The sequence below is a fragment of the Larus michahellis genome, chromosome Z, assembly GCF_964199755.1.
Source record: "Larus michahellis chromosome Z, bLarMic1.1, whole genome shotgun sequence".
In the NCBI taxonomy this organism is placed as follows: domain Eukaryota; kingdom Metazoa; phylum Chordata; class Aves; order Charadriiformes; family Laridae; genus Larus; species Larus michahellis.
Window position 1 is genome coordinate 26829662 of NC_133930.1, and position 13292 is coordinate 26842953.

A 13292-nucleotide genomic window follows, 5' to 3' on the forward strand; every position below is an offset into this window, starting at 1 on the left:
TTTTAGGTTTTGGCTACTTCTTTCTCTCTGCTTTTGCTTATATAAAGACTCATACACACAGAGTCCTGCACTGTCTGGTACCTATGTCCTACAGCTGCATTTAGTCTCTAGTGAAAGCCGTCCCCTACATAGTTCAGCTTTCACTCAGCACGCATATGGCACGTGATTTGGGTGGCACAACACATTTGCTCAATTTGCTACTTCAAAAAAAAAGTTGTATTGTTTCTTCTATTTATTCATAAAGAAAGGTATATTTTGATGCAATTTTAAATTATTATTATTTTATTATTATTTGTTTTAGATTCAAAAACAACAACAGTTATTCAGGGAGACTAAAAAGAAGAGAAACTTTTCAGGTTCAATTTCCAACCTCACAAAATCATCCAAACTGAAAGCTATGCTTTTACAATGTTATTTCTCTACACTCCCCATTCATGTTTGTTCTGTGAAATTAAGGGGAAGGGGAAACCAAAAGTAGATTTAAGTGATGCACCCCAGGAGAGTAGGATTCAGTGAAATAAACAACAAGCTAAGGTACATTTGCGTTTTCTTTGTCAACAAACAAAGATGATAAATGTCTGCTAATCTACCTTCAGAGCTATGATTTGTCACAACAGATTTTGGCAGACGCACAGTGTGACAGCTGGGATGAAAACACTTCCGCTAGGCATTTAGAAACCTCTGGCTTCAGATAGAAGCCTTCGTTTATTTGCGGATTCACTAGCCAAAGGGACTTGAAATGCAAAAGCATACAAAGAGTAGAGATAATCAGGAAAAAAAAAAAACCTTACAGAATACTAAATGCACAATGTAGGATGGTGTTCTTCTGAAATACCTTGTCTTCTTCTCTTTCAAACTTGGACAACATCCAGACGGAAAACAAAGATAGTGTCTGTGTGAGATGGCATTTGCAAGTTGTCACCTTGTTATTTGCAATATGTTAAAAAGTGATAGAGCTCAAAACACAGATTTACTGTTACACTCCTGAGATTTGAAAATAATCAATCACGCTTTGCCTTTCTGTCCAATTGCACCTTCCCTCTTCTTATTAACAGTTCTCTACCCCCCAGTACCACAAGTCTCATTAAAAAACATCTCTGTTGTTTGCCTTTCAGAACTGCCATTACACTGACAAAGTATCTAAGAGCGAGCAGTCAGATTGACCGGTTCTGCTTCAGAACTGCTGGATAAAGCCCTACAAAATTTCAGCATGGTGTAGACTAAGCTTTGATGATCATTCTACCCATGTTTAAATACAAGTGCCTCTTTGGACTACATATACTAGAGAAGTTGTCTTTCAGGTACACATGTGGCCTATGTGCTATTAACAGCAAAAGAATCCTTCTGATAAAGATTCACGTGATTATTTACTGAACTCTACAGTACTGTCAGTTCTGATGGAAGCTGAACTCATGAGTAAATAATTCATTCCCCAAATTTACCCAACACTATTTTAAAAGATCAAGTCAAATTTGATGTAAAATTCAAGTATATAATTGCAATGAATTTGCCTGCAGTACTGGTTCAGCTACGTATGTCAGATAAGTTGTTTTCAGATCTGTTAGCATTGGTAATCACAAAATCATTGTTTATGAACGCTTTCTTTTGCAGATTTTCTTCTTCTTCTTCTGCTTCTTCTTCTTCTTCTTCTTCTTCTTCTTCCCTTTCATTGCTCTTTCAAGTTTTTCATTGTTCTTTCAAGTTTTCACTTGAAAGGCAGATACCATGATGGAAGTCTGTTATCGACCACTCAACCAGGATGAAGAGGTAGGCAAAATATTCTATAACCAGCTGGGAGAAGTCTCATGATCACTAGCCCTTGTTCTCCTGGCAGACTTCAACTTATCCAATGTCTGCTGGAAATACAATACAGCAGAGAAGAAACAGTCCAGGAGGTTCCTGGACTGTATGGAAGATAACTTCGTAACACAGCTGGTGAGGGAGCCAACTAGGGAAGGCAACCCACTGGACCTGTTGTTTGTGAATAGAGAAGGACTTGTAGGTGATGTGATGGTTGTAGGCCGTCTTGTGCATAGCAATCACAAAATGATAGAGTTTTCAAATCTTGGAGAACTAAGGAGTGGGGTCAGAGAACTGATGCCTTGGACTTCCAGAGGGCAGACTTTGGCGTGTTGGGAGGCAATCCTGAAGGGCAAAGGAGTCTAGGAAGACTGGACATTCTTCAAGAAAGAAATCTTGAAGGTGCAGGAGCAGCCCGTCCCCATGTGCTGAAGATGAGCTGGCAGGGAAGTAGACTGGCCTGGCTGAACAGAGCACTAAACTCAGGCAAAAAAAGGGGAGTTTATGACCATTGGAAGAAGGGGCAGGCAACTCAGGAGGACTACAAAGATGTCATGAAGTTATGCAGGGAGAAAATTAGAAGGGCCAAAACCCAACTAGAACTTAATCTGGCTCCTGCAGTAAAAGGCAATAAAAATGTTTCTATAAATACATTAATAACAAAAGGAGGGCTAAGGAGAGTCTCCATCCTTTATTGGATGTGGGTTGAAACATAGTGACGAAGGCTAAGGAAAAGGCTGAGGTACTTCTGCCTTCTTTGCCTCACTCCTTGATAGTACGACCAGCTGTTCTCCAGGCATCCAGGCCACTGAGCTGGAAGACAGGGATGGGGAGCAGAATGAAGCCCCCATAATCCAAGGGGAAACAGTTAGTGACCTGCTACACTACTTAGACACACACAAGTCTGTGGGGCCAGATGGGATCCACCCAAGGGTACTGAGGGAGCTGCCAAAGTGCTCACCAAGCTGCCTTCAGTAATTTATCAGCAGTCCTGGCTAACTGGGAAGGTCCCGGTTGACTGGAGGTTAGAAAACATGCTGCCCATCTACAAGAAGGGCCGGAAGCGGGATCCAGGGAACTACAGGCCTGCCAGTCTGACCTCGGTGCTGGGGAAGGTTATGGAGCAGATCATCTTGAGTGCCACCATGTGGGATGTACAGGACAACCAGGTGATCAAGCCCAGTCAGCATGGGTTTATGAAAGGCAGGTCCTGCTTGACTAACCTGATCTCCTTCTATGACAAGGCGACCCACTTAGTGGATGAAGGATGAAGCAAAGGCTGTGGATGTTGTCTACCTAGACTTTTGGAAAGTCTTTGATACCATTTCCCACAGCATTCTCCTGGAGAAACCAGCTGCTCATGACTCTGATGGGCGTATGTTTCGCTGTGTAAAAAAAATGGTTGGATGGCCAGACCCGAAGAATTATGGTGAATGGATTTAAGTACAGTCGGCAGCCAGTCACAACTGGTGCTCCTCAGGGCTTTGTATTGGGGCCAGTTCTGTTTAATATCTTTATCAGTGATCTGGATGAGGAGATCGAGTGCACCTTCAGTAAGTTTGCAGATGACACCAGGTTGGGTGGGAGCGTTGATCTGCTTGATGGTAGGAAGGCTCTACAGAGAGACCTGGACAGGCTAGGATCCATGGGCCAAGGCCAACTGTATAAGATTCAAAAAGACAAGTGCCGGGTCCTGCACTTGGGACACAACAACCCCATGCAGTGCTATAGGCTTGGGGAAAAGTGGCTGGAAAGCTGTCCAGAGGAAAAGGACCTGGGAGAGTTGGCCGAAAGTCAGCGGAATGTGATCCAGCAGCTGGTAAAGGGTCCAGAGCACACATTTTATGGGAGCAGCTGAGGGAACGGGTGTTGTTTAGCCTCAGGAGGCTGAGGGGAGACCTTATCCTCTCTACAGTTACCTGAAAGGAGGTTGTAGCGAGGTCGGGGTCGGTCTCTTCTCACAAGTCACAAGTCATAGGATGAGAGGAAACTGTCTCAAGTTGCGCCAGCGAAGGTTTAGACTGGGTATTAGGAAAAATGTCCAACAAAAGGGTTATTAAGCATTGGAACAGGCTGCACAGGGAAGTGGCTCAGTCACCATCCCTGGAGTTAGTTAAAAGACATCTAGACACATCCCTGTGCTTAGGGCCATGGTTTAGCAGTGGACTTGGCAGTGTTAGGTTAACGGTTGGACTTGACGATCTTAAAGGTCTTTTCTAAGGTACATGATTCTATGACTGTATAATTTTTCTTTTGATTGATTGTTTTCTATCATGTAGGCTCTCTCCCTTCTTTGCGTATTTCCCTTCTCTAGTCTTTCTCTCCCTTTTGTATAGTCTGTCTGTCTTTGTAAGAATAGTGTCCTCTTCTCCTAACAGCCTTAGGAAAGACCTCTTCTCTCCAAGCTATCCCATGTTTACATTACTCAACTGGTACCCACAGCTGAAGCTGCAAGGGCTGGATCACAGCTATTTGGAAAGCTCAGACCTTGCCAGCTGCTTCCTTGGCTTGACTGAGAAGCATATCTATGCTTTTGGCATACTCTCTCACCTTTGAAGCCAGTCACCTGCAGAGCTATTCATTAGCTCACAGTGTGAAAACACAGATAGCCATGGATGGGAGACAGCTGGGAGCTAGAAAGGAATTAGAAGCGGCAGATTTACAGCCCTTTGAGAGTGGGAAGACACAAGTTTTTTCATGAGAAGGAAGCGGAGCAAGGGGGTGTGAAGAAGTAAAAGATAAATACAACATGATACTAAATACTGATGACACACAATTATAAAAGCAGCCTCTTGGTCTAGATCTGAAGTTCCTGAAGGCAACTGCTTATGTAGTTCAATCATCTTGTGCTGTGTCCACATATAGTCCATATCTCTGCTGGAACATTTTTACAGTTGTTCTGCACATGGACTGCATGCACATCCTTCCTGTCTTGGCTGTTAAGAGAACGGAGGTATACAACACTAAGAGTTTCTTGCCACTACACATAATATACAATAGTGGTGTTAAGAGTCTGCATGGGTGGATTTGCACAGGCAATCACTTCAAAACTGACAGTTATAAAAAACTTAATCCACAGTTTTGGATTTTTGCTGACTTTTGATTCCTTACAAGAGCATGAAGAATTTAAGGAAAGATATAAAGATGAGTTTAGTGCTACTACGTTGGCACCAGCACTCTTTGGTAGATCCCAGTAATGTGGATGGAGTACTGCATGTAGCTTTACAGATATTTTCTGAGGAAGGGTTAAGAAAGCTGTTTGAAGGTCAGTCTCAGATTTAATGAAATATAGTCTAAAGTCTTCTGGAAAACAAACACTACATGATAGTACATTTTGGGAGAGTCTTTTATTCACAAGGAGCAATGGACAGAGAAAATGCTTCTTAATAGCTTTTAGTTATGTAAGTTAACCACATCTAAGCTGTATTTCCGAATATTTCTATGTGTTTGGAAAAGAAATTTAGCCAAACTCACAATTTTGGCAAATTAAAAGAAATCTCTGTAGGGTGGCTGTAATTCCTAGTTTGTAAAATTATTTAGTGTTTTTTACTTTGCTCATGAAAGAGTCAGTTTCACCCAGGAGCAAACATATGAGCTTGTTTGAAGAATTTCTAAACTGTAGTTTGTCTCAGAATATTTATTTCAGCTAGCTTTTTACTGCATGAAAACTTTGGTTACTTTTAGAAGTAACATTTGGTCTGGATAAGCATGATACACTTTCTCAAATTATATCATCTTTGGTTATTTCAAAGCAACCAAAATGAAGTTTGCTGGGATAATACAAACTCATAGTGCACTTCTAAGCACTTTATTCTGAATTGCATTGTTGTACTTAGAAAAAACTGCATCTAAAATTATCTAAAAGTATCAAAAAATAGTAAACTAATAGCTTAGATTACACACCTACATTTTTTTTGTAACAGAGGTTAGATAAAATTCTCTAGGCTGAGAATAATACTTCACCGTGGTGGTGCTGAATAGGCAACAGCTCCAGTTCCGTTAAAGTTATCAGCGATGTTATGAGTCATACTCTGGTACTAAAGAAACTTTCCTTTGACAATTTTAAAGACAGATCTAACAAGGTGCTTTTTGATGATAAATCTGTGCACATTCCCCCAGTGGCTAATGATGAATGCAGCTCACAGTTACTTGTCTAGGTCTTTTTACTTTGCGGGAAACCATGTCTAAAGTGCGCCTAGGCCTTTATCAGGCTTTTGGATTCAATTTCCTTTTGAGTTTTGATTTTGAATTAATCAATAGAAGAATAACAGTTACGATATTATTTTCCATAAAAGGAAATTATTTTGCAGACTGTCCAACATTTCTTTATTCTTTTCAATAGCTTAAGTTCACCTTTCAGACTTTCATATCTCTCACTGCCCTTTACTCAGCAATATCTTAATATTATTTGTACTGTTTTGTATTCCAAATCAATTTTTTGCATGCATAATTTTTACTAATTTTGGGTTTTTCAGATGCAAGAAAAAATATTTGAAGGGGTTTTTTCCCTGAGCAGTTTACCTCTATAAACACATTTTGACTGCAAGAGAATCTGAGATGAATCTATTTTATAGTATTTTTTATAAATAAAAACTTCTATCAGATACTAGTTTTATTTTTCATGCTTCTTAATCTATTTTTGTATTATGTAGAAGATAACAGACCAGTTTAAACTCTATGCAAATAAATTATTGTATATCTTTTGAATACTTCTTAAAATGTTATTGACTTTTAATTATATGAAGTTGTCCAGATAACTCTCTGCCCCTTCAAAAAGCTCTTCTCCAAAATGAGTAACAATACTATTTTGACTTTAAAATATATAACGCAATTCTTTGCTTAAAATTATTCCTATTTCATATTTGGTCTCTGTGATTCTCGCAAAATTACTGGAACGAAGCCTTCTCCCTTGGCAACACAGATATATATTCAGTGTCTTTCACTAAGAAAGGGGAACTGACATCTACTGTCCCAAGACAGGACCTCTAAAATGAGGAGAGGTTATAAAGAGAAATTAAGTTGAATTTCGATTCCCATTCAACTGACACAGCTTCTCTTTCATTAAAGCGAGATGTGGGATGTAGAAAAGAATGCAATACATGTTCAAGATTTAACTCAAACCCTCTAAGCAAATTTCCTGTCGAACTGCAAAAAGATATGTCTTCAAAGCTGGCACAAACATCTGGGAGTTCTTCGCTGAGTGATACCAAAAAGTATTCCTTCCTGCACAGCACCTGACACCAAGTATCTGGAAACAGAGGCCTGTAAGATGCATGCTCTAACAGTTAGTCTATTTGTGCTACCTCTACAGCTGGAACGTTCCAGCCGCTCCCTTCTTTCTTGGTGCTTGGCGTTACGTTGTGTCTGTTGCTGTTACAGCTGCTCTCAACATAACATCATATCCAAAATGGGATCAAAAAACAGAGGAAAGGCAGATGTGACACAAATACCATCCTGAATATGGCTCTTAAGTGAAAAGTAAACCACCTCTGAGAGCGAGTGAGAAGATGAAAAAGAAGGGCTCCTAACATGCAAAGCCTGGTGAAAAAACTGCATCATCACAGGCAAACAGTGAGAACAGAAGAAGGACAAGCTTTCCCTCATCTTGAGGGTATGAAGCACACATTCAGTTCTAGAAATCTTGTGGCTTTTACATTGCAATTGTGATAGCAGCTGAAGGAGGTTATTCTGGAGAGAAATCCAGTCTTTGAAGAAAATAGCAAATGCGAGCCAGCCATTAATCTTTGTCTGCAGTAATTGCTATGAGGAATGACTCTGCAGCTCATGCTGTCCTGGGTTTTTGTTGTTGTGTTGTTTGCTTGGGTGATTTTTTTTCTCTGTGTGTATTTGTGTGTCATTTAAAATGTAGTACATGGTGGCAAATTATCTATGATCTGTTCTTGCAGCTCTCAAAGATGAGGTAGGAGGACTTCGGACATGGTGGGGACCCACACAGATGTATAAGATACAGCTTTGAAGGGCCTGCTCCTTCAAAGACTATTCATCATAAACTGGGTCCACAAAGAACATGCTTTCCAATCCAGGACATACATCTATCACAAGTAAAGCTCCAGGCAGTGTATGTTACTGGAAAAGCTACTGCTACATGTGAGGAGGGCACCCTGCAGGCAAGTTTGGCATGAGGCATGACAAATACATATTTTGCCATATATCCCAAGAGGGGCAATCTGGGTGAACACCAACAGTGTCACAAACCTGTCTGCCAAAAGACAAACTTTTGTGGCACGAGGGTCCGTTACAGCCCTCATGAATTGGGTAGGCTAAGCAGGAATACAAGCTTCTGGACTTTTACAGGATCATGGAGGAGTGAAAGTGTCATGCAACATGACCAATGTTTCTCTATGGAGAAACAAAACACAGCACCTGGAACCAGTGACCTCTGATATGAAAACCATGTAAAGAAACTCGATGGGATTTTTTTGTTTTGTTTTTCTAAGTTTTTTTAAGAATTAGAACAGTTGCCATTTCCTCTTGATCTCTTTAAGTCATATCTGACAATCTGGTGGCAGACTAAGGAGATTCTTCTAGAAAGAGGACTCCTGTCTTCTTCCTCCCGCTCCTTGGCCTTCCATCCCCCTTCCTAGATCAGTTTAATGGTACTTAGTGTTATGGTAATTTCTCTTTGGTATGGGTGTCCAACCCTACCTTGTTTCAGATCGGTTCAAGGGGTTTCTAAAACCGCAAACAACACACAAGAGTATTAGGGCACTACAGCTACATAAACTGCAGCCAACAAACCATACAAGCATGGACTTCATCTGCATAGCTTCACCACACAGCATACTGTGCTCTCACCAGCTCCTGCCTGTTCAGCAACCTAAAGATTGATAGTGGCCTGTAACGGAATTGTAATTGAGAGTTTTGATCTGAATCAAGCAATTACCAAAAGCGCTAAACTAACTGCTCTGCAGAACAAAGCTCTTCATTATTCAAGGGTGCAGTAAAGGCAGAGGCTTTCTCATAGAAATTTACTCATGTATCTCGATCTCTGCTCATGTAAGTTTAAAATTATACACTGAATTGACCATTACCAATAGCTTAAACTTTTTCAACAACTGAGAAGTTATTTAAATTAAAAGTAAAGCAAACGCACGGCCATAAACACCATTCTTCTGGAGAGAGCAATAACATTTGGCACACTGTAGGGCCTCATTTTAAATTTGACAGTCTTGACTGCAGTGGTATTGTAAACAATATTATGCACACAAAGAGATTACTTTACAAATATTTTACAAACTTTACATATATTACTGAAATCTTATAGTACACCTGTGAGGCGGGTGTCATCTTGCTGACTGAACAAGCAATACATAGAGAAGTTGAGGCATAAAAAAATAAGTTGATCAAGTACACAAAGCAAGTCTGTTGCAAAATAAGAAAAGAACACAATCTCATAATTTGCAGTCTTTGCCTTTCCCCTAAACCCCTTATTTTTGCCCTTGTTTAAGGTACTTCTCTCGCCCCTGACACAGACTATATTTCTATATAAAATTATACACTTTTGCAAACAGGAAAGTTTTATTAACACACAGAATTGTGGAAAGGAACAAAACCAGAGGAGCTTACCCAAATCCAGAAAACAAGCGACAGAAGAGGAAGAAGCCATAGCCCTGGACAAATGATGAAAGGAAGGCAAAGAATCCATTGACAGACATGCATATCAGGAGTGACTGTCTCCTTCCCACCTTGTCTGCCAAGCCTCCCCAGAAGAATGCCCCCACCATCATCCCAAGGTACACTATGCTACCTGCAATACACAAAAAAAAAATAATGTTGTTTTGTGAGCTACATAACTGACCACAATTGACCACATCAAAATTAGTTGATCTTCTATAGTTACAAAGCAAACAGTATATAGATTAATTTCTCCTTTCTCAGTGAACAGAAATTATATGCATAGCTTTGCAAATGTTTCTAGGGAGAACGGATTTCCTACTGTGTCTTTGTTGGCTGTTACCAGGTACACTGAAGCTTAATAGAATTATTAAACAAGGTGCCTCTAGCTAAAACAATTGAAATACAGGCAAGTAAGACTGAATGGGAGAAAGAATGCCACAATTTCTTCAGTAATAAACTACATTCATGTTAAATACTGCAAAAATTTTAAATTCCCCTACAGAAACAAATAGTCTGAACATTTCTAGAATATAAGCAGTCCTGTAGGGGATTAATCACTGGAAGTAAGATGTGCTCAGCGTAAAGGAAGATGATTATGAAACAGACACTCTACAGAACCAAAGATGTCCAGCTTGACTGGTGGTTTTTTTCCTCCATCCTATTTCAGTGTACTGCTTTATTTAAAAAGGCACTGCCCTGTACACAGAAAAGCACTGGAATGTTTCAGGGTTGTTTTTTTTTCTCCCCAAAGAATTTTAAAAGATACACTGCAATTTAGCTACATACATTAAATGAGATAGGGAAAAATTATTTTGGGGTGATTTTTTTAAATGTTAATGATGTTTTCAATATGAAGTACTTTCCCACAGAAAGATAAGTTTAAATATTTAACACTTTGAACATTCACATCTTAGTGTATTGTACATTATTTCCTTTCCGGGGACAAACCTCCTGTGGGATGTTTGGCAAAGATGCACAACACATTGAGCAGACTGTCCAAAGAAAAGTAGTTCCCAAGCTTTGGACAGAACCAGCCAGATTTGTATTTTATTTGATAGTCGTAATTCTTTTTCCACCTACGTTCTTACTGAACTTCACAAATTGGGTTTTATCCTCCTAGCAGTTGCTACCATCTGTCTACTGTAGGAGCCAGAATTAAACATAAAGTAGCTGGAAGAAGCTAAAATATTATCTCTTTTCGATTAGCCACAGGAATGGACAAATTCCCCAAAAACTCTCCTGTTGTGTAAAATTCTCTCCTCCAAGAGAATTACCTCTGCCCTGCAGAAGGTAGCTGGAAGGGAAAGAAAGCTGAAAACACTTGAACGCCTGAGCTTAGTTAACTGCGTATTAACGTAGAGGTCACTCATCAGTATTTCCATGCTTAGAATTCCAGATGCTAACATCTGAAGTCCTGACATCTGCAGGGTCTCATGCACCTGTCCCTCTTTACTCTCACGTTTTGTACAAGTAGTTTCCACTGCTGCTTGCTTAGGAGACACAATTTTAAAACATTTGATAGAACACACATTGTGCTAAATGTATATTAGCAAGATAGAGTTATATTTTCCTTAGATGAGTATGCTGTTTTTATCAATGCCCTTTGCCATTGATTGTGACCAACACTAGCAAATCAGTCTTTTCTGCATCTGCCTTTTTAGGGAACATAATATAATAACAGGATATTTCTAGACTGACTGTCTTCTCCATGAGTCTCTCAGAACAGGATGACAGATCCATTGCTGCTCATGACAGAAGCATTAACTATCTCTTTACCTAAGCAAGACCAAAAGGCTCCTTAAGAAAAACAGTTAAATGTCTTCTCAAAACAACTTTCGTCAATGGGCATTTTCTAGTTATTACTGGGGCCTTAGTCTTTCATCAAAGGATATTGATGAGAAGGTAGATAAATGCATAATTTGCAAAATTACTAAATTATCTTTGTTCTCTTTCCTCTTAGCCCAGAAAGGACATAGACACCACAATATTCTTTTTGATTTAGAGGTGTTTAACAACAGGCCTTTTTCAGCTAGCTCCTTCATTCTGATCAGAAATTTTTATTCCAATAATTGAGATTTTCCTGAGAATGCACACACAACTCATACATTTTCTGGTCCTAAAGAGAAAAAGCTTGGCGAGTGACTTACTTAGCATATTTACTCAACTGCTTTAAGATGTTTCCCGTGGGCAAGGTTACTGTACCACACTGCAGGTAGGCTAGTACTCACAAGCAGCTTGGAAACTTCATCCAGCAGAGCTGGTGCTTGCTTGTCAATATTAGTTGGAAGAACTTAGCAAAAATAGTTCAATAGTTGCATTGCCAGCAGACTGATTTCAAAAAGGCAAATAAAAAGGCAATTTTTACTTTTAAAATGAAATTCCTTACATTCTTTCATACATATACATTGTTGGGCTTTCCCAGTCAACACTCTAATATTAGAAATACTCAGAGAAGGCAAATCAAATAGTTTTGTATTTCTTTGAAAATAACTTTGAAATATTTTTTCAAATAATCTTAATTTTACCAAGTAACTACTTTCCTTCTGATGCACAGAAATTTCAAAATACTATCAATAATGAAAGAAAAAAGTTTCCAAGTCTTGAGAGTTTAAAAACATTTACCTTTCTTTTTGATAACAAGTCCTTTGGTCATTGTACCGTGGTTTGGCCTCTCTTATACCCGTGTAATTCTCCTGAAGAGCATTCAGAAGATGCTGCTAAAAATAATATTCTCTTCCTATTAATAAACTGCTATTAATAAACTGCTTTCTGAGCTGCACCATTAGCTTATTCTTTCCCACTATATTCGCTTTGAATTTTTTCCTAATTGCTTTGCAGACCCTCCACAATCCCCCACTAGAAGATCTGTATCCCTTCCATCCTGAACCTCCTGCAGCTACCAATGATACCCATTTCAGTATATTTTCCTGTCTTTCTTTTTCATATTTTCTGTCTCTCTTTATACAGAACATAACCCTGCCTGCAGCCCATAAAGGAAGTCCCCTTCATCTCAACTTTCAAATCATTCCTTAAGAGCTTTCCCCCTCTGCAGTAATATTCATAATAAGCCATACAGGTGACAAATGGCAAAGGAGAACTCCAACTATAAACAATTAAAATAGCTGAATGAATGCAAGTAATGAATGACATCAGATTATCATTTTACCCTTCATCATCCCTTCCTTTCCAGCCTTTGTGGCTCTTGTTTATTATGTCATGCCACTGGTCAGAATATAAATCTCATGAGGAAAATACCATAATTTTTTTGTACACCTTTCATAAATCACTTATTACATTTTGCATAAATTTATATATGTAAAAATTAAATATTCTGTTGTTGGTCAGACGTTGCTCCCTTTTCCCATTACCTCTAAACACTGGTCATCAAAACAATAATTGTATTGGTGTACACATATGTACATAGATTTTAATCCAGCATGTCATCCTGAGGGTGGTAATCCCTTTTTGAGCAGCTACTACTCATCACAAAACTGACTGCTTTCCTTTTTCTTTCTGGTGCAACACACTTGTGCCTCTAAAGAAGTTAGCTTACTGAGCACAAGGCACACACTGATTTGACATCCAGCATGATCCTAGAAACATATTTCCAAAAATCAAAGTTTATTTTAAAACACAAAGCCTGTAACGTGAGTCTTTGATTTTCCCCACAAAGTAACATGTAATCTCAAACTCTCTTATTTGGTGGAAAGGCACTGAGAAAAGGCAAGTGGCAGCTGAAAAGAAACTCACACCATGCTAAAATTACTATTATCTCATATTGCTCTTTTACCAAGTTTTAACAACTTGTATTTTCTTTCCACAGTAGAAATTCTACATACTTCAATGATTTTCCC

At 39.1% G+C, this 13292-nt stretch overlaps 1 protein-coding gene across 1 annotated transcript in view; it reads right to left on the bottom strand.

Moving 5' to 3' along the window:
• Window positions 1–13292, bottom strand: part of SV2C (synaptic vesicle glycoprotein 2C) — a 117600-nt gene that overhangs the window by 53476 nt on the left and 50832 nt on the right. The window contains exon 3 of the mRNA XM_074570207.1: window positions 9388–9568. Within this exon, the coding sequence (XP_074426308.1) occupies window positions 9388–9568 (181 nt within the window). The remainder of the gene's footprint in view (window positions 1–9387; window positions 9569–13292) is intronic.